The sequence below is a fragment of the Larus michahellis genome, chromosome 2 (genome assembly GCF_964199755.1).
Source record: "Larus michahellis chromosome 2, bLarMic1.1, whole genome shotgun sequence".
In the NCBI taxonomy this organism is placed as follows: domain Eukaryota; kingdom Metazoa; phylum Chordata; class Aves; order Charadriiformes; family Laridae; genus Larus; species Larus michahellis.
In genome coordinates this window covers 145,208,527-145,231,136 of record NC_133897.1, presented here as the reverse complement: position 1 = coordinate 145,231,136, position 22,610 = coordinate 145,208,527, and the positions used below count along the sequence as shown (strand labels likewise).

Here is a 22,610-nt window from a genome sequence, read left to right as displayed (position 1 = left end):
TCTGGACAAGTCTTATGAGGAGCGGCTGAGGGAGCTGGGGATGTTCAGCCTGGAGAAAAGGAGGCTGAGGGGAGACCTTATCGCTCTCTACAACTACCTGAAAGCAGGCTGTAGAGAGGTGGGGGTCGGTCTCTTCTCCCAAGTAAGAGGCGACAGGACAAGAGGAAATGGCCTCAAGTTGCACCAGCAGAGTTTAGACTGGATATTAGGAAAACATTTTACACTGGAAGTGTTATTTAGCATTGGAACAGGCTGCCCAGGGAAGCGGTTGAGGCACCATCCCTGGAGGTATTTAAAAGACAGGCAGACTTAGTGCTTAGAGATACGGTTTAGTGATGGTTTTTGTCAGAGTTAGGTTGATGGTTGGACTAGATGATCTGAAAGTCCCTTCTAACACAGACAATTCTATGATTCTATGTGTGTGCCACATTTAATCCACCAATGACCCTAAATTTTAATAATTGTGGAGGTAAGGTACTCTAAATCCTTCCTCCAACAAACAACTTCAAACAACATTAACCTATTCACCTAAGACTTTTTCAAACAAAACCGTGAATGAGGGAATTAATATGCAGACTGATACTTAGAAAGACTAAGTCATTAACTGATCCATATTTAATTTCTTAAAAGAATCAAGCTAAATCAGTAGATTCCCGAATCAAGAATAGATTATTTTTATTTGTACATGATCATTTCAGGGTAATTTTACCAACTGGTACAGATTTGTATCATGCTGCTGCTAAACTACAGTGTATTATTGTAAACTTGTTTTCAGGCTGCTTAACTCAAGAATGGCTAGAAGCTTAAGGCTATCATTTAAAAAAGCCCCAACAAAACACCAAAACGAACAAATCAACCCACCTCACCCCAGTCAAATCAAACACCTTTCTCCCCTCACCCCTCCAGCATACAAGTTTTATGAATTCGAACACTCCTAAACCATACAGTAAAATGAAGAAACTTTCAATCCTAGCACATTCCATACAAAAATAACCTCATGTTTTAAGGAACCAAAATATCCCATTATTAACAGAATGTATGCTGACCCACCAACAGCAATTTGCATCTGAAAGACTTATTACTTTTCAAAAATAGGGTTTTCTCTCTCAGACTAGAGAGAGAGACTGATAAGCTTTCCAATTTAAGAGCTCCAATTGCTATAATTCAAGATTATACAGCCAGGCTATATTTTATTTGCATTTCATTTAAGCACAGAGCTTTTCCACCAAAGTAAGTACCCTTCTGCTTTCTTAATAGATTTGTCCACTTTGCTCCATTCCACTGCAGCCACATGCATTCAGACATGAAGAATCAGGAAAAGCCACTTGCTACATACACCGTACCACATCGCATGCACTTACATGTGAACAATGCACTGGAAAGTTAGAATCCACCTGACCAAAAGATTTCTAAAAGGAAAATAATGATTTTCTGTGTATTGTTATAGCATCCACTGCTCTAAGGTGAAAAATGAACAATATGCTTCTTTATCTCTAAAGAAGATCATAATAATGGATGCATTCACGTTAGAAATCCTTAGCAATGCGGACATCAGACGTAATACTAGGTCTGTTTATGCATTAGTTATTTTCATGAATAATGCTACAAAGCTTTTTAATTATTTCATAATCCTCCGGATGTTATTGGGGCTCAGAATCACCTCAAATTTGAGACAGAAAGGCCACAAAAGACAAAACCGACATTCTTTGGTATTTTTGGCATTCTACTGCATTGCAATGATACTTAAACCTCAATATTAAGTCTTGCAAATCTGTACTGTAAAGATGCTGGAGTTCTTAACAAAACAAGCCCTTTTTTATCTGCTGGCTGGTTGTGTAACATATAAAGTAACCCCGTCAAGCTAACAAAACCCAGTGCTTCTCCACAGCCCACAGCCAACGAAAAATCCCCTCGACTGACATATCCCAAGAGAGTTCTCGAACAGTGGGAAGTAACATCTGGGAGAACATCTGACCAAAGACCAAGAATGAGGTCTTCATGTTCCTCAGTTGTTTCTTTATCTGGAACGCTCAGGGGGTCACTTTCTAGACCCTTTGTGTTATCCTTTTTCTTCTTCTTTTTCTCCTCTTTTAGCTTCTGTACCTTATGCTTGAATATGTCATGATGTGTGGGTTCTTGAGGACCACAGAAGAGTTTGTCTTTGCTTAGATGCAGCAAGTCATCTTCTGTTGGGATGCAAATCATGGCATGTAACTCTGGGTTCCCCTTTCTCAAGAGGGTCAACTTGACCCATACAAGAGCCCTTGGGTAGCTCATCAAGATTGGCAAAAAGACATCTTGAGTCATTTCCTTCTGTCCCAGTCGAGAAATAAGGCGGACTCGCCGATCTTTTCCAGCAGTGGGATAGCACCAGGCTGATAACTGCTTTAGTAGTTTCTCACTCCTATTAAAATTTTTTAAAAATAAACATCAAGGATAGTTATTAACAAGTAGTACAACAGATGATTAAAAAAACCCTAGAGCTTTTTGTAACCTTCCAAACTGGTATTTGTATCATGCTGAGCACAAAAAGAACATGGGGCAGTGGAATTCATGTGTGAAACTATTTCTTTAGAAGGAGACATTACTTGTTAAAAACGCCAAAACTTGTTAAATCACAAATGCTGTAAAACCTTCAGTGACATTAATGCAGTCCAGAACTGCCAATGTTTTCTTCCCCTGATAATTACACAAAAATGAAAGACCTGCATTCAGGCACTTTCCAAACACTGTTGCTGCCCTCATGCGTTGCACTGGAATGCAGAGGATTCTCTATTTTCTTTATAAACCTCATTAAGTAGCACAAGAACCACCTGTGACGATATATTAGAAAAGAGAATGCAAGCTGATTTACACAGCAACAGTTTAAGAATGACAAATGTGAGCCTCTAAAAGTTTCATCTACCTCGAAGTATACAGAATATGCCAACTCCAAGAACACACTAAACGCAAGAGTGTTAAATTTAAGATAATTTAAGAAATTTACTTCATCTAGTCAGCAAGGTTGCTGGGGAAAGCAGGAGAAGGACTTCCACTCAACAGCAAATTCTGACCCAAGATAAAACTATTTAATCTCCTCACTGTATTTGTATCAAATAATTCTCTCATCTTAATAATAAAGACTGAGGTCTTCCTTTCCCCAATTTAGTAATTCCCAATGAAGAAATAACACTTCATATGTATCATTTTGACATACCTGAGAACAATAAAGTCACTTGTTGTCATAGATTCATCTCTCTCACCAAAGTCTTGGGCGCCTGTAACACCATCTGTCTTTAGGACAGCTTCAGAGCTTGTTATTCCAACAGTCTCCTCTATCTCACCAGTCTCAGAGGAAGCTTCTTTGACCACTTCTGCTTTGGGGTCACAAAAGCGGTGGTCTTCAGTTGCACAGCACTCAGCGTGTGGGGAATGTACAGATTCTCCTGAAGCTTTCATTCTCCCTTCCCAGTTCTTCGTCAGCTGTCCCCAAGGACAGATGAAAGGGGACAGAGTGCCCAGCTTGACATAATTTGCCCTTTTTGCAGGTGGACGTCTAAACGATAAATCAAGTAGGTAAGACTATTTGTTTCCTGGGCCCTTATTCAGTCCCTGTCACTTCAAAAGGTTAACTGTCTACTTTGTCCTGCTGGTCTAATAACTTTTTCTGTTTTCAAAACCAGGTGTTTAGAACAGAAAGTTAACTGTGCATTCCCTTTGTTTAGCAAGAATTTTACAGTTATACTTCTAGACAACACTGCTGCATTTTTGACCACCATATGCTTTCAGCCATGCTGGACATTTCTGTGTACTGTGACTGACACCACTACATTTTCCTCTAAATTTCCCCTACTTCCCCCTCCTTGCTGGAAGGGGAGCCAACACCAGTTGGTACAGAGGACACTTCCAGCTACCCCATACTCATGGTTAGGAGTTCTGTATTTACTGGAGTGAAAATGAAGGCAAACTTCAGAATACCTGGCATTTAAAAAGTGGACACTGACATATACCTCTTCCTTCGCTTTATTCTGTTTCACTTAGCACATACTTTGACAGTTTGCCTTTGCCTTCTCCTCCCTCATTGGCTGCTAAGGCAGCTTGAAATAGCTTTGTTTATTTTATTGTTATGCAGCCTTGTTACAGCCTTATAACTGAGCATATCTCTGTGAATAGAAGGCTTTAGTTAATTTATATGCACTGTTTAGCAGAGCTTTTCTGTTAAATACATCTAGGATCCTTTTGTTTTTTAGAATATTGGGCTTTAAAACACTAGTGGAAGATCTTAAAGTAAGTCCAGGTCAAAATGAACACAACAGATAATTAAGGGAATATTTCAAGCAGTATTCAATTTTTTCATTCTTGCAATCAATTTTGAAGTTAATATTACCGTTTGAATTTTTCAAGAAGACTGGTTTCCAGTTCTTTGGCAAACTGCTTTCCTGCCTGGCAGTCTGGGAAATCATTTGGAGTGTGAGGTGTTCTTTGATACTCAGAATGCTTTAAAGCCTCTTGCAAGCCACCAACTCGTACACCTTGATATATCTGTTATAAAAACCAAAACCCAAAAAACCAATGTTGATACTGATTCCGGGTTCCTAACTGAAAAAAAAAAACCACATTAATGCTCCAGAAGCTACTGCCTTAGAAAAAAGAAAGTCTATCACTTTAGCTTTCAAAAAATATAAACTTAAGTATGGTTTTCACAGTTCTAGATGCTCATTTCAACAAAAATGTTAGTCATGCTCTTTAAATTTAATTCTGAAAAAGCTATCAGCAGAACTGAAGAGAATTTCACAGGTTCTGATCTTGTATGTTGCCAGGAATGTCACATTACTTTGAATAAGTCACTGCCCAACTTGTTTTAACTGTACAATAGGTATCACTGCAATTAAACTCCCTGCGCATTCAAAAGCATAAATTTAAACTGCAGAAAGACATTAAAACTGCCGTCTAAACATTCAAAGCAGGATACTCCAAACAGCACCAGAGAAGTAACCAAGCTTAACTCAAACTTTGTGTTTTAAGCTCTCTCCCAAATCAGAGGCAACCAATTTGTTGACACAGCAGTGGAAATAGCCAAGCTGGAAATGGATTAGCAGCAGGCACCAAATGATTTCTCTTTAGAGACATGTGCTCTTAGAAACACAAAGCCAAACAGCTATAGCATCAGCTTGCGTCTCCTTACCCCACTCTGATTTCCTGCTTTAGACTGCCACGTGGGCACAGTCATACCCAACAGAAGATATGGAAAGCTATTGTTCACTTTTAAGATTTTAAGACCAAGGCTCTGTCATCAACCAGTTCATACACCCTCTTTTAAAGTGGGATTTTGATCCTGTAATTACAAACTGGTTACACAATGTGAAGTATACTCTCTAAAACTGACTGTTTTGAAACAAATTATACAATTTGTCATATTTAGTTGCAATTTGCAACTAAAGTCACTTACAAAAGGAATCCAGAAGGCCATGCCCCAGCCCTTTGGGAGATAGATATCCCAGCCGCTCCCCCATCCTGGTAGATCTTCTCCAGCCATTTTCCCTGGCTGCTGCACCAACAGTATGGGAATCTTAGATTCACGAGGGCCCAAATCAAGGTGTGATCCAGGTACCAGTAACTGAGCTCTCATATGGTTTAAATCCTGAGAAGGAGGAAACATTTCCCATAAGTTAGTACCCATTTTTCTCTCTTCTAAATACCCTTCCAAGAATCAGAAAGGAGGTGATCTTATAACTAGAAAAAAATATACTAGTAATATGCTACACATTTGAACTGACCTTCAGCGAGGCATGAAATATGGTTTTAGAAAAAAAAAAGTACTAAGAACCCTTTTTCACCCCTTCTTACTTCTACAGACCTTGATGGAGGGCAGGTACTGAAACTCAGAGCAAAAACATACAGCACAGATGAAGGAGGAAAAACAAGTATTGCAACTTGGTATTCATAGATTTGTGCACAAGACTAGGCTGAACAGGTGCTTTCAGACAGTCTGTCAATACACAGAGCAAAGCTGAACTACATCCAGGGAGATGGGAAGAACATTTGGTCACGAAACAGTTCCACATAAAGCATGCTGGCACCAAGGCTTTGTCAATCACCAGTTGTTATATTTCATTGTACCACATTAAGAATACACGTATAAAAAGGACAGACTATCAGACTGACTCTTTACATGTCCCTTCTGCATCAGCTGTTCTATAAGGTAAACATTACATTTCATGACAGCATTAAGAACACAAAAAGACTGTGCTGCTAACTGTTATGTGCTAATACAGTATTTTCTAAGTACTCTGCTTTTTCTACACTATGGCAGCCAATTCGGAAGAGCACGAAACTAATTTTCATAGAGAATATTTAGAGACATGTTTCTGCCATGCAAATATTTTCTCTTCTTGATTACAATGGTGCCAAAAGTTTATCACATCTTGTGACTAAATCACCATTTTACCCATGCATTTTATGGGTTGCTCCTCCATTGTCAACAGAAATGTCAAGATGTATTTCAAACCTGTAACAGCACATTTAAAGCTCTCTACAAATCACAAGTATTGCCCAGAACCCCTACAACAGTGTGCTGCAGTTCAGAACCAGAGGGATTTTTTTCCTTCCAGCTTCCGTGACTCTTCTGTCAGAATTGTCCTGGCTATGACAGAGGAGTGAACCACCCGGGCCTCTCTGTGCCACTTCATCCTTTTTATCTGCTTTATGTGAGTCAAGGTGATGTAGGAAAATCCGATTCCAAATGCTTCTGTTAAATAAACCTACAACTACTTGGTCCTGTAGACAATCCAATAAAGCTTTCTTTTAATTGAATCCTGAACAATGGTTGTGCAAGAACATTATGTAAAGGCCACAAAATAAACACTTCAGCTCTGCAGCTAGATACTATGACATTAGGAAACTACTGCTCTTGGATTTATACAAGTTTCAAGAGTCTCACTCAATGGACTCTATGGACCGTTAGCTCTTTTCTCCATGGCAATCCACCTTCTTAGTTACCTGCTCTGAGATTTTATTTTCAGTGACGTTCTTACAGATGTCCTGGTCCCAGATAAAGCTGTGAGCACAGTCTACAGGCACACCCTCCAGGTACAGCTGCCTAACTTTATCATTATCTACAAAAGAAGAGAACCTTCAAACAAAATTCAAGCAATTTTTGTGGCTTAAGTATCAAATTACCAAAACCACTCCACTATCGTAAGTACAATGAGCAGACAACTAAGTAAAGAGACTACTAAAAGCTTAAAAAGCATCACTGCTTCTGCAATATCTTACTACCACATGGTTTTCCAAATACAAAATATGAAATAAACTGTTAGTTCTAGAAGCATTAACCTGGCATTCTCTTACAAACAGGCATTTATTATTACAAATGACATGTCCTTTGGCAATGTAAGTTACATCTTTCACATGCCACCTTTAATATTCTGGAATCTGGCCTTTCAGGCAGAGTGTAAAGCTTAACAGGTTTGGTGAAAGTCAGAAAAAGCAACACAACAAAGCCTAAAATAAGTCCGTCTAAGTAAACTTGTAAGAGAAGCGAGGATGACCTTTAAGAAATGTATATACAGGAAATACTTTTATGTATGACTAGCATGCAACTACTTATTGAGCACCAGCTTCCCACTCTGGATCTTTTCAGGCTTTGTACTTCAAGGAAGGGATTATTCTTTGCTTATGTCTACACAGACCAACAGTTGCGTGCATTACTGAAGATAAATAACACTTCTAACTTTGAAAACGATCGTTGAGGTATTAAATAACCTCTCTCTTCTTCAGCTCCACAATCTAAACAAAGCAGAGAAAATATATACCTACCTTTCGTGATCTATGTATTAAAAGCCTTCAGTGTACAGTATGTAATCCATGATGATTCGTATTTTAAGTAAAATAATTCTTACCAATAAACAATACAATGAACCCATTAAGAGTTTTGTGATTAAAACTTACAGGGATTGCTGCTCATTTTGTCATCTACAAGGTCTTACATATTAAAGGAATATAATGTGTTGTGTTTCATTTTTTTTAAATCACTTAACCTTTCAAAAGAAGATTCAGCTAATTTTTCCAGTTAACATTTACAAAGACGTTGAGCACAGAAGATATGGATTATTCAGTGGTACTAACACAATACTGCTGAACATAACTGCAATAATTATTTAAAATCTGTAATCTTCAAGATGTCCACATTATTAAGAGTTGTAAAATCATCTGAAAAAATATTAAATACGGCAGCACTCCTGACAGTTTGATGGCGTTAAGATGATGCTTGCTATGCATCCTTGCTGATGAGTTACATTTATATAAGAGGAAGAAATACTGAAGAAATTATCAGATTCTGTCTTGAGATACAGCAAATATCAATGTCTCAAAGGAAGGAGAAAAAAAACAGCAACAAAACTGTGTGTAGTGGTGATGGGGAATTCCTTCCTAACTCTTACACATAACCAAGGGGGAAGGGCACATAGTTACAAGAAAACATACAGTAAGGGAAGTGACTTTCCCCTCTTCTGTACAGAAAGCATTCATGAGTACTAGAATCTCTTTATGTTAAGTTATTTAAACACATTCTAGTTCTTTCAACTGGAAATTATTCACTGTAAATTTCTCCGGTTTTTTTTAATCACTTCTTTCTATTACCACAGTTTAGACAGTCTATCCCTGACATATTCTTGGAGTTCTTTACAATTCCTATATTCTATAATGGCATGAGTATTTTTTTTTTTCCACTTTAGAGAGCCCTTTTAAGTGAGTCTCGTTCCATCACCACAGTCCATACAACATCCCCCTCACTGCCCTAAAAAACCCTTCTCTAACTTGGTACATTCTTTCTCCTTGATCCCCATTGAACTTGGATAATTTAATCTCCCTGCTAAACATACTATAATTCAAATTATAATCCCAAATCCTCACACTAGTTCTCTTTCTTTCTTACTGCTCTTCTGTTTTCTTCAGTCCACATTTTAAGATTGCTGGGGAAATAACTCTACTGATGAACAAGTTGCCGATGATAGTGGAAGTAAGATGTTAGAGGCAGTATAGGAAATAGAGAGTTGTATCACTCAGCACACAAAGCTCAGCGACAATCAGCACATTATCTGCTTCTGATGGTGTCAATGGTTGGTGCTTAGACAATACAGAGAGAGGAAGGTTTTGTTCCATGTAAGCTGTTGTTCTGATTTGCGTTGCTGATTACCTTAACAGTCTTAGAAGACAGGCCTAAGAGTAAGAGTTCTATTTGAAATTTCTCCTTTCCTCTGTGAGGAAATGGCAGAAAAAGCAAAAATATAAGCACTGCTAGGGAGCAGTCTGAGAGACATATCTACCTAGGGGTGCGTACCAGGACAACTGATGCCGGATACCTAAACCTCTGCAAGAGATGCATTTACAGGCAAAGACTCAGGCTTTGTGCCTGCAGAAGGAACTTCAGCTCACTTATCTTCCACGATGCATTCTCCTTCTATGCATCTCATTCACTGACTGTTCAAAAGCTCCACCATACTCCATATGTTGAGCAGTTTTTAAGGCAGCGGAATTTGCATTCTCCCATAGAAGACAGTAAAAGCATATCAAAATGTCGGGAGCATACTTTAAAATGGAGAACAACACTAATTTGCAGTCACATAAACACTGAATGCTTACTGGGAAACTTGACTTTCAGAAGGCATAAACCTGCTGAGAAGGCAGTGAAAAGTGATTTATTCACAAACTTTCTATCCCCCAGCCTGAAAAAATGAGGGCAGTTCTTTCATTAAATCCCATCAGCACGTATCTGTAACACACAGCTTGCACACATGGCTATGCATGCAGGAGTGAGAGTAACTGGGAAAGACTGAAATTACCTTTGATTGGTTAGCATGTCACTGATAGGGAAAAACTACAGAGGCATATCTTAGAACAGCATTTTGGAAAAAAAGGGATATGGACTGATGTGTATCATTTCACAGATTGCACGTATGACAATCCACAGGCAAAGATGATGGCTGTAACTTAAACTATTCATGCAGTTAACAAACAATGAATAGTAGTAAACATTAGTAAAGATTTCCCAGGAAAATCAGTTAGCTTTTACATAGCATTAAAGAACAAGAGAGGCTAAAGCACAGACAGAATCTGCTAACATATGCAGTGCCATTGCAACCTTACTAATACTAACCCTAACAGTATTTAAATGTCCAGGAAGTAAGAACGGGAAAAAAGTGTGGAGTTCCTTTTAATTGCTCTATCAACGTGACGTCATTAAGGCAAATAAATGACTGCTAGCATTTCTTAAATAAAGATCAGCTCACTATATTATCACATCTGAGTAAGGTTACATCAAAACCAAGGGTCAGAAAACAATTGGTTTATAAAGGCAGTGAAATATGCAACAAGACGCCACACTCCAAGGAGATTATAAACTAAGCTGACAGAATTCAGGATGACTTTATAATAGGTCTCCTGAAACACTACATTGTGGCAAGAAAGCATAATGCTTGCATAGAGAGAACAGATTAGACATAAAATGCATTCTGCAAAATAACTGATTATGTCTAGGCTTCCTTTTATTAATACATATGCAATTTTACTTTTTCTTTCAAAATACCAAGAATTAAATGCACTCGAATGCTTTCCCCTGACTAGAAAATTATAAAAATATCTGATCTTAATAGCCTAACATGCATTAATTTTCTAGAAGTATTTAAAAAAAGGTAACTTCTCTGCTTTTAACTACCAGGAGGCCCATTAAGGCAGAGATATAACACAGGTAGCAGCTGTCACATAGCCAACCACAAAATTAGTTTAGGAACAACAGTCCTCAGAGAGTAACAACAGTCTCTGTTTCCAACTAAACGCTTTGGAATACTCAATGAGGGAGACAGGAGAGTGGCAGTTAGACCTCCGTCTTGAGTTTCTCATGTAGGAGAGATGAACTACTATGCTGTAAGATTCCGCCACTGCACATGTAATATGTATGCAGGAGATTGTGAATGATCCTGTAACTCTTCCTACAAAGTCACTCAGGTGGGAAACACGGAAAACAGCAGCGGCTCCCCCTGCTGAACCGTTAGTTCCTCATACTGTCTCCTTAACTGCTCCTTGTAGGAACGCTGGCCCCTCCTTTTCTGCTCCCTTACCATGATGTCCTTTATATTTTCTACTAGAAGGAAGCTGTAGGCTTTCCACCTACTCAACTTCTTTAGTAGTGACACGCTTGTGTAACATTAAGTCCTTTAGCAGAACCTAAATTAGAAGGTCTTGTGAAGTCTGGCTTTCCTTGCTAGCCAATCAAGGACCTTCTCCCTCTCCTGAACAAAAGTCAGAGAGGGCAGATACAGTTTTAAGTTCATGACAAAACAAAAAACCACTCAGAAAGGAACCAGAAAGCAACACCAGATTTTCTGAATGCTTGTGGTTTACAAGATTTTTTTGCAAGTGAAGGAAAACCCCAAGTAAAAAGATCTTGAAAATGGACATTTCCAGCCAGCCAAAAGAAAAAAGGCATAGGTATTTTCTTCTCCTTGACTCCCTATCTTACATCATTATCTTTTTACCATGGCCCTCCTTCCTGAGGGCCAACCAGCTCTGGCAGTGGGAGAGAAACTACTATGAGACACTTCCAATGCCTAGATGCCTCCTGCTGATCTTGCCTTCTTGAACACATCTTCCCAGACATGACAAGCAGAATGAAGCAGGCCGAATTACTTCTCGTATTTGCTAACTCCTTTACTAGCTCCAACCAGTATCTGTAAACAAGTGCTACACAGCTCACCTTACTTCTCGGCAGGAAGGAACCAAAGTAGTGGTCATGTATGCTGCAGCATTTCCAACAGGAACATTAATGATGAGAAAGTTAGCTGAGCAGAACTAATTAATAGGAGAAAGGCTGTTCTAGATATGGAGGGTAGAATAGGAGGATGTAAGAAAATGCAGACAACAGAGTTGTGCACAGAGCTAAAAGACAGTAAGTAAAATAGGCGTTCAAGCTGATGTAAGTGTAAGGTGAGGCCAGATTCTAGTGTCTTGCAAACACACCACCAAGGAAATGTATTTTCAAGCCTCTGGAGCCTTCAACTTGTCCTATTTGCTACTGTTTGCTAGCTGGCTATTATGTTTCTCATATTAGGCGAGGCAGTCTGTGTCCAGTCAACCTAATTGGAAATGCCTACAGAGCACTGTACACAAACTCCATTGTATACTGTATATGCTCTTGCACATTTTTTAAGGATGTTCAAATCCAAATGAATTTGAATTTTGCACTAAAATGTGTAAGTCAGCATTGACGTGAAAGTTTCAGAAGTCATGCATGCATCTTTGATTTTTTAACATAACTCTTTTTAACATAACCAGCATCTTGGCTGTCTGAAATGCTAATCTTGCAAAAGTAATTTTTTTTTTCCAGTGGAATTGCAACTTTCATCGCTGTAGGACTACAAGCCAGCAACAGCAGGTATCTTCTTGCAGAGATAAACAGCATCAGGAAAACTAAACACCAAACAGAAACTCACTAAGTAGCTTTTAGCACCTGGTTGGCCTTGCCAGGATTCGAACCTGGATCATCTGTATGGTCAGACAGAGGCTTCCACTGAGCACAAGACCAGCTTTGGTGCATGTCCCTGCCTCACAACTGCTGTTCTAAAACCTATGCAACTTTCAAGCTGTTTCTGTTCTTTAAGGGTTGTGGAAAGGCAAAGGAATCATTCAAATGCTAGAGGAAAACAGCAAGAGACAATCAGCAGAAGGTGACAGTAAATGAAAACACAAGTGTAGAGAGAAATTGAATCTCTTGCCTTTAGCAGTTCCATGAGAAACATAATACAGGCAAGGCATTTTACCTTGGTATTTTTCAAAGTCTGGCATGGCTTTTGTCTTCTTTTTTGGCAAATTCACTCGAGGATCTCCAACAGTGAGGCCCAGTATTGTACCTGGTGGCAATTCTGATGGCGAACTTATCCCTTTAAAAATACACAGATGAACGTTGCCATGAAACCACCAATTAAGTTGTGATCTTTTTCTGCACTACTATTTTGTGCATTTTTGCCTGCAGGGATGTGACACCACTGTAAGCCAGAGAAGCAATGCAGAGTACTCAATCTAACATGTTTTGAAAACTCACCAATGCTTGTTAAATGCCCAACGACAAAAGACCACAATAGCAGCATAAGACTTAGCTTGCAATTACATTTATGCTTAACATAGAAGTGAGGTCACTCTCACAACTCACAGGCTCAATTCATCCTTTACATTTGGCACATCTCCTAAAGAATAAACAACCTTTTTTTTATACTTGCCTTCCATAGAAAGGATAATAAAAAAAGTTTTTTAAAAGTTTTACCTCATCTCTGCTTAACTGCCTCACATTGTATAGCTCAAGTATGGTGTTACATCTACCAAATCCAGTTCCTTACCTGATTCAATGCTAGAAAGTGAGGAGATGTTATTAACTTTATGATACTTTACAACTGAGCCAAGTATCCAATGTTCATTAGAGACAAAAATATACAAAGCAAGGTATAATACTTTCACTTTGGGTAGGAGCCTACCATTTTATCTGTGTACAACTTATTGCCTTAATTTGGTGTGTATGGGGGAACAGAGTGAAAGTACACAACAGACTGTATACCCATCAGCAATCTCAAATATAAGTTCATGAAGAAAAAACATTCAATTTATCTATTAAGAGTTTGTACTACACAAAGGATTAAAATTCCCTTGAAAAAGTTAATGTGACATTTCTCAAATCTTTGACATGCCACAGTAATTACCTAAGCACATGCTCAATGGCATCACTCTCTTGACCAAGCAAATAATAAGAACTTCCAAAGTGAAGTCAACTTAATAGCCTGCCAGTTTTGACCACTAGAGTTGAGGAGTCTCCCCTTCCTCCCATAGCACCCACATGCCCAAATACCTTCTAATAGCTCAAAGATAGCGCTTTGACGTTGATGAAGAGATACTTTTTCAGAGTCCTTGCAGTTTTCTACCCACCAGTTATTCAGTTCTGTCTCTGAATCTGCCATCTCCTGGAAAACAACACATCTAATTAAACTCAAGTAGTCACTCAGTATTTTCTATCAGTATGAACTCACTCTCAGTTTCCCTTAATCGCTATGGTTGTTTTCTTCCTCCCCAAGTCTCAAACCAAAGTATTATTTTCCTGATGCAGTCTATTCCTATACTCCATCTTAGAGTAATCCCCAATAAACTGTTCAGTTTAACCTGTGTTCCAAAAATAAACAAAGCAATCCATAACGCTTTCTAATTCTGCCATTGTTTCTTACAGAAAGTCAGAGATTTCACCGCCTAGTCATGTTTGCTGCAAGAGACAAAAAACCCCACACTAAAACCACAGTGATGCTATGTACCAAGAGGTGGACAAAATACTAAATCCTGGAGAAATTGCATATTTGATTGAAAACACAAAAGTTTTCTATACCTTACATGTCTCGCCCTTTGGCTCTGGCTCATCGCTCAAGAAACATCATCTATGTTTGGTCAGAGAATATGAATTGTTCTGGACCTCTCAGCACAATACATCACTACAGCAGAAACTACACAGCCTGCTCAACAGCACCACTGCTTCTGTTTTCTTCCTATCCCCCACTCAAAATCCAGACAGCAGTTCTTCCCAAGATCAGCGTTATTAAAGTGGCTCAATACAGAGAAGCTAACAAAGCAGAAATACACAGGTTACACTTTATAATAAGCAAGGCTTGATAGTTTATGATTCCTTCTAGCATAAACAAGCTTGCACATTCTAGAAATCTTATTAAAATTACAGTAATATCCAAACTGCCAATTTCCTTACTGTTTGGAGAGAAGCAGCTTTCAAGGTCCCTGTAAGGATGGAGTGTGATAATGGGCCAATCAGACGGTATCTGAGAATCTCCATAGTTCTATCACTGAAACAGAGGAAAATTTCAGGTGAATGTCCAATCATACAGTACACAATATTTTTTTCCCCTAGTACTGTTAAGCCAGAATTTAGCTATGTTAACTGGTTATAGGTCACAGTTTTTGACTCTGCTGTGAACAAACCTGATCACAACGCCAGTAGTCTGCGAGATCCAAGAGTAGGACTGGAATGGATCTCTAGTGCCATCACCAATTATTTTTTTCACTGGCACAGCTCTTTCTCCTTCTTTATCCTCCTTCTTCCTTTTCTTGCCAAGGCTGAGAACAACATCTGTTTGTTTTTCCTCTTGAATTGATGTTGTAACAGGCTCAGGAATATAGATGTCTTGAGGCTCTGTACACTGAAAAATTGCTTTTAACTCTCTCAGTATATCCTTAAGAAAAATTAAAAGTTTGGATTAGGATAGGCAGTGCACTGCAAAGCTTAAGTACAGTTTTAAGAATTACACTCTACTATTTATTTTCCTATATCGATTTAAGGGAATAAACTTCATTCTGCTGAAGCCCAGGGCTTACTATTAAGACCTGAATGCAATACTGAATTTTGCTAAGAATTTATTCTCACTCAAATTAATGTAAGAAAAATTGCCAGTGCACAAAATTGTTACTTTTTTTAAAAAAAAAAGTTCATAGCTAAGTATCAATTATGATTATCTGTGATGAGACCAAACAGCCTGTTGGGGGTGCCAGTGGGAAGGATGTGAATCAAGCAAAATCATATTGCAAGCGTATCCTGAAGCAAGTGGCACAAAAAACCCCACCTTTTAACAAGCTCAAACACTAAAAAAAACCCCAAACCTCAGAGGCACGCAGCTTCTGCAAAAGCTTTGTAAAAACAAACTGCAGCACAAAAATATAGTTAGAGCAGAAACAGTCTTCCAACTTTTAATTCCTAAAGCCATCTACTATATCTAGCTCTTCTACACGTTTCAGAAGGTATCTTCATCATAAAAAATGTACAATGCATAAAGAAATCAGAGTTCAACTGTAATGAAAAAGATACCTGTTTGAGAGCTGGATGCATCCAGATCCATAACTGTCTGTTTTCAGAGACACCCCTGGGTTTCCAAATAAATGTAACGGGACCAAGCATATCCTCAGGATAGCGATCTGCTTGGTAAAGATTCAGGGAACCCTCGAATCTTCCAGACAGACAACAAGCCTCTTCAAATGTTAATCCTAAAGAAGATGATATTTATTGAAAAACAAAGTAATCTTTCATTTAAAAAAGAAAATTGAAATTCAGTCTGGCTGTTGGGAGAGTATCAAAGAAAGAACATGCGTTGCAATTAGTTTATTAATAAGCAACTGAAAATAAGAACATCTCCTCCTAGTATGAGAGGTTTTAATTATGTTATTCAACCAAAATCACAACTCAGTATCAACTCTGTTACTACTATTGAGATTGATTAAAATATTAAAAAAGGAAAAGGATGGCTCATCCTTTAGTCTATTCAGAATCTTAACTTTATTTTGAACTACAAAAAATTTACCTGTGTCAATGCTACATATTCGAGCAAGTTGCTTCAGAAGTTCAATCTCTTTACCAGTCAATTCCAGGCAACAATAATATGATAAGTCCTGAAAAAACAGGATAGTGGCCCAGTGAGAATAACTCTTGAAAGTGAGCCTAGCAAGGAAAGACCAGACAGGACCTTCACAATTTACACTGAAGTAGTAATTTTTCATTCAAAGAGAAACAATTTTTCTTTTTTGACTTAAAATTGTTACAGGAGAGCTGTCAGGCATTTATTACTTGAGGGCCAACCTGCCTCTCAAACCAACAGACCAAAAAGGACATGGAACAAAGCACCTGTCTTCAATAGCATCCTGCTCAGGAAGATGACGCAGGGATTCATTGAATCTCTTAGCTCTTGAGAAGACTGAAGATGCAGTACTTCAGTCATAGTTACCGTAAGACTCTTCTGAAGGTTCACCTTGTTCTCTCTGATACTCACCGCCCTTCACTGCAATTATGAAATCACTCATTTCATACTTAGTAGTTATTAACAGCTGACACAACAGTACTTCAAAGAGACAGAAATACTCATTATAACTGAACTGATGATTACTTCACCTTGGCAAAATAACAAAGAAAACAAATTAAAAAAGATGTAAATGTGATACCTGAAGAAGGCAGTGGTTTGTCATGGCTCGGTAACAAGCCCTGTAGCACTTCTCTGTAGGGCTATCTCCTAAACAATATCCCCATTTCTTTACCATATGAAATCTCTTTGCATGCCAAATATGCGTTTCCAGCCAAATATTCTTTCTTTGCCTGCGATTAAACTCTGCTACCAAATTTATGTGGCGCCTTCTAGCTTTGCGGCATTTAGTCTTCGACTGTTCTTTTTTCTGATGTACAGCTTTCTCTGCCTGTTTTTAAAAGAGAGGATATTGAAGTGAATCTCAAAAGGACAAACTTCTGTAAAAGAAAAATGCTGACATACATAAGGATACAGGAAGCACTAGCATTAAGTTATACTTTATTCTGATGTTAGTTCTCCATAATACTTGAGGCTGACTAACACTTCAAAACTTTATACACAAGCCCCAACCACACAAGTGCATCAAGGTTTGACTGGAACCCATAGGTAAACCAAAATCCACGTACATTCAGAAACTTCCCAGTGAACAGTAAGATCTGCTACTTCCTGCGTGAAGCCTGACATCAATATATCCATATGAACAAATGAACATGACACTAGGAACACCTCGAGATTTGAGCTTGTACAGAAGCAGTACAGACTCCCAGACTGCCAGGTAGGACCCTAAGGATTCTACAATGTGTAGAAGCGAACAAGAAAGGACTGTGGTGGTGTCTTGACCAAATTCTTAATAAATATCCAGTCAAGCTCTAAATTATTATGGGTGAATGCATGGCTGGAGAGGAAGGCTTGACTCTCTCATCAATGTTTGATTTGTCTTTTTGTGAAGAGAAGTGGTAGAAAGAAATAGGGACTGTACGACACACAAAAAAATTCTTGGACGTCCTTTGTAAGCTCACCAAGGAATAGTTGACAACAGACCACTGGCTGTAAGAAAAGCACAGGAATGAGAATGATAGAACATCACTAGCAAGACAAACACGGAAAACACTGAAGCAACCCACGACATCAAAACAGAAATGCAGAAAAAAATAAAATATGTTTGCATCAGACCCATCATTCCTCTGCAGAGTAGGCAATATAAGCCACTGGATCAATGGTATGTGACTGACTGCTTCAGAAAGACAATTAGAGCAAAAAGGATGTGTATTGTAGATGAAGAATGTGAACCTTTAAGCTTTTGAAGAAATGAGAGATAGTGAAGATAAATGTTTGGATGAAAATGGTTATGATAAAGGATCTAAGAAAATGCAAGAAAATGCAGCAGAATTGGAACAGTTAACTTTAAAGAAGCAGACTTCAAACACTGAAAAGTAATAGGCAGAACCTTTGCAAAAGGAAATAGTTCAAGAGATATGACAAGCTGCAAGAATACATGAAACAAAACAGCCTGCGCAAACACACAAACTACATCAAAAGACCTGAGGAGAGGAAACATAGCAGAAGAAATACAGCTGCACCAGGGCCAATTAAATAATCACAAAAATCCAAGAATCATACAAGGAGTGGAAATAAGTACAGGAGAATAAGCGTGAGCATGTTCAGAGAAGTCAGAAAAGCTATCATGTGAAAGGAGTTAAAAAAGCAGGACACAAAAGAACCAAGCATAAATATTAAAGAAATCTAGATTATTTAATAAGGATAAAGCACATAACCGACTATGCAAAATAGCCCACTCCTTCTTCCCTCAGTTCTCAGAAAACAGGCCAAATTACATCTCTTGTCATGACTAACAAAGCAAAAAGAATGCTAACCAGAGCACTAAAAGAAGAGATACAGGTTAGGAAGATCTAATAAAACATGCCCTATGGAATGTGCGTGGAAGGACCCAAAGCAATTTCCAAATCATGAACAATCATCTTCAGGAACTAGGGGTGGAAGGAGTAAGATCTCAAAGAACTTAAAAAAAGACAATGCAAGTGAAAACAGAATGCAAGAAATATGTTAATCAGTCAACCTTAATCCACAGAAAACTCACCAAGCAAACTCACTTGATCACTTTAAGAAGTATCTAGAGATGATAAAGTGATCAATGCCAAACGACAGTGAGATCATTTCACAATAAAATCCTGCTGAACCATTTTTTATTTTTTTTTTTAAACCTATGGGAAGGCCACAGTAGGTAAGAAGCAAGTAACTCCACAGGAGCATTCTGACTAAATGTTCAGTTTCATGAGCAGCCAGGAACAGTCAATTCACACGTCTTAAGCTGCATGCAGCCCACCAGCAACTGCAGTGTACCTCCCACGCTTGACCTACAACACATGAACCATCGTGCCGGTCATGAATGGGCTATGCTGGCTTGAGGCCCGCAGGGTCACACCTGACAGCTGTGGTGGGGTGCAAGGCAGACAGGTGTTTTGGGGGACTCCTGGATCTCCTGTGACCAACGCACTGCCTGAACAACCCCTCCTGAAGTGGACATTTCTATCATCGTTACTCTAGTAACTTTTCAACATGTCCGATAACCACAAAGCCAAGTGGTTAGTGAGGTTTGAGAACCTGTGTACGCAGGGAGGTTTTGCAGATAAGCTCATTAACAAATGTACAGCTGAACACTGTGCATTAGCTATGCACACTATATAGTTTATCAAATACTATAGAACACACTTGTACCTCTTTCTTGGCAATCTCTTGGAGCCGCCTGGGTAGTCGTTTAATATTGTGACTCATAGCTCGCCTTCGCATGTGCCTAGGTAGAGTCTGGAAAACTAAAGAGTTTGAAGACTTCTGCGCAACTGCTTTCAACATGGCATTGATCTCAGCAGCACGAGCTTGAGCAAAGGCAGACACTGGAATGAAAAGAACTGCATCAGTGCATGACAAACAGCAAAATTCAAAGAAGGGGACACTACCTACGTTACTGAATTCCAGCAGAGTACTCCTACTACATCTTGAGACAAAAGTAAATACTCTATACTATTACTGAAGAAATTTCAATTCTTTAGATATTCTCAAGCTTACAGATATAGTTAAGCAAATACTTACACATTAATGAATCTGAAAGCCATGGCATAATCAACAAGTCCTATTTGCATTAAGTCCTGCTTTATTAAGTTACTGTAGCAATCTTTCAGGTGGTATTCAGAGAGATGAAATAAACTTCAGCAGGGAAAAAAACACAGGCAGTAATCATATTACAGACCATTTTAAAATGATGAAATAAAAAAATTCAGTGGTTGGTCTTGTTTTATGCTTATGGAAGTGTATCTACATTCAGAGCATCGCCACATTTTGAAAAGTTAATCTGCTCTCCTAAACAAACGTTCTGTTAGATGAAAAGTTGTCTTTAACTCACATCATAGGCAAAAACAGTTCCATTGGCTACACTAAAAGCAGATGACTGTCAGTACTCATCTTGCTGGCAAACAGAAACCTAAATCCATATCCCTCATTACAACCAAGTGCAGCTTTTCAACTCAGATGTCTGAAAGGACTCAGTGAACAACAGCTGGTCATTCATTCCTGTACACAACTACTTCTGTATTTCGGAGAAAATCAGGAAAAACGGAAGAACATAGCATCAGTTCTAATTTTTGCTCTTGTACAAAAACAAAGACAGATGGCAAACTTAAATCACCAGCACATTGCCTTGCACATATACATTATGACCTTTTTCTTATATACAAACCTGTTATGTATTTTGGTATTTCCTCAGAAACACTCTGGCGTCCTCCTTGCCATCCTCCTCTTCCTCTCCCTCTCTCTCCTCTATTTTGCCCTTTTGGAAAATACTGGTCTTTCCTGTAAGAAGGCCCAGATGACTGGTTCGAAAATTTCTGCTGCTGATACTGCTGCTCACAACGAATGTCTCCTGGAGGGTTTAGAGATGAAAAGAGGTAAAAGAAATGCAAAGCAGTTTGAGTAACTGATAACTATACACAGTCTTTCCTCATAAGATTGCACTGCACATTCTTCCTATTATATTTCATATATGTATCACAATTAAGTTACTTTTTAATGGAAGAAATAAAAATTTTGCACTGTCCTGGAGCAAGCCTGCAGTAAATTAAATAACTTTTGCACATTTGGAAAATGGTACCCAATTTAGACTTTGCCTCCAATACTTTAGCAGACCCAACAGGAAAGACCTGACTAAAATTGGTCTATACAATATCAGCAGTGATTTTTACTATTGTCCAGTCAGGGTTTTGGTACCAAACCAGCAAAGTTAATATCTTCCCTGTTGCACCCCGATTTTTTTTTCCATAAGGAAATGAATTCTTATCTCACTGATATGTATTTCTGTTACAGCAATAAATAAGGTAAGCATGACACATGTATGTTGGCTCAGTAAGTTACTTTTCTGGTGCAGGTATTTAAACCAAAATTGAAATTAAATAACTAAAGCCTACAGTAAGCTTCCTAAGGTACAGAAATACCTTTCAAGAGTGATAAGCACCTAACAGTACTTCAAGTTTAAGAGGGCACTGGAGTCCATATTTAAAGATTAGCTTATATTCAACCTATTCAGTTAAGTCTTGGTTAGGATTTCTAGTACAACTTGAGATATGGTTCTCAGGCAGCTCATGCTGGACAATTGGACTAAAAAGGGCCAAGACAGCCATTCCCACCACCCCTCCAATGGCATGAAGATGAGTGCTTGAAGAAACGTGGGACCATACAGTTCAAGGAGCTCCTCTAGTGAAAATCAACCTGTGTGTCATGAGAAATGGGGTAAGAGATCAAAAAACACAAGTAACAAAATTAAAACATGGAATAGGGGTGAGGTGGGTGGGTGTGGAAATCAAAGTCCAATTGAAGCATACGGGATTCGGGTCGAAACACACAGATGAAAAAAGGCATACAGCTTGACAGGATCCTTCAGTCTTTAGCTGCAAACGTTACCAGTATAGAAAAAGCACCAGCAATGACCTGGCAACACTGACATTTTAGGGAAATGCCTTGCTGCCTCCTGACAACACCTCTTCCGCAGATACAGGAGCCACAAGCGTCAAAAGGCAAATTGTTGGGGCAGGCCGATCTGATAGGAAAACATCAGATCATTTATCACGGGCCCAGCAGGCCAAACCTGCGCCTCCTGCGGCTCCCAGGCCCGGCAGAAAGAGAAGGGAGGTCACTGGATGGGCCATAACGTTCAAATTCGTTTTAAGACGAGTAGCCGCGGCGGGTGACAGGGATTTGTTGTGCAACCGAAGGGATGTCGCAGAAAAACGTGTATTAAGGAGAACCACGGCTAGAGGAGCCAACGACGGGGGACGCGACCCAGCGATGTTCCCACACCGGGCCGGCCTCGCCGGCCGCCGGGGCTGAGGAGACACCGGCCCTGAGGGGAGCCCGGCGTTGAGGAGACGGGGATACCCGGCCCTGAGAGAGGGGGGTCGGACACCCCCTCCGCGGTCACCCACGCCAGATCCGGGTAGGGGGTGCCGCGGCCGTACCTGGGGGCAGGCAGGCTCTGCTCCCGCCGTCGGGGAAGGGCCCCGGCTCAGCGGGAAGCGTGACGCTGGCCGGCTGGTTCCTCATCTTCTTGGCCCGCTTCTTCTCCTTCGCACCGGACATCTCCGGCAGGGTGCGGAGAGAGGAGAGAGAATCTCACCAACCCGCCCCTCACAGCGGCCCGTCACCCACTGCCCACGCGGCCGCCCCAGCCTGCGCACTGCGCAT

At 39.4% G+C, this 22,610-nt stretch overlaps 1 protein-coding gene across 1 annotated transcript; it reads right to left on the bottom strand.

Annotated features, from left to right (window-relative positions):
- Window positions 1–652: 652 nt before the first annotated feature.
- POP1 (POP1 homolog, ribonuclease P/MRP subunit) lies at window positions 653–22,606 on the bottom strand. The gene is made up of 15 exons (XM_074577506.1): window positions 22,385–22,606; window positions 20,614–20,796; window positions 19,599–19,774; window positions 17,002–17,250; window positions 16,368–16,455; window positions 15,878–16,053; window positions 14,998–15,248; window positions 14,768–14,861; window positions 13,871–13,982; window positions 12,795–12,914; window positions 6,979–7,094; window positions 5,429–5,620; window positions 4,367–4,521; window positions 3,197–3,535; window positions 653–2,404 (listed from the first exon to the last, which is right to left on the bottom strand). The coding sequence occupies exons 1-15, from the start codon at window positions 22,503–22,505 to the stop codon at window positions 1,744–1,746; spliced, it is 3,033 nt and encodes a 1,010-aa protein (XP_074433607.1). The 5' UTR covers window positions 22,506–22,606; the 3' UTR covers window positions 653–1,743.
- Between the last annotated feature and the right edge of the window lie 4 nt (window positions 22,607–22,610).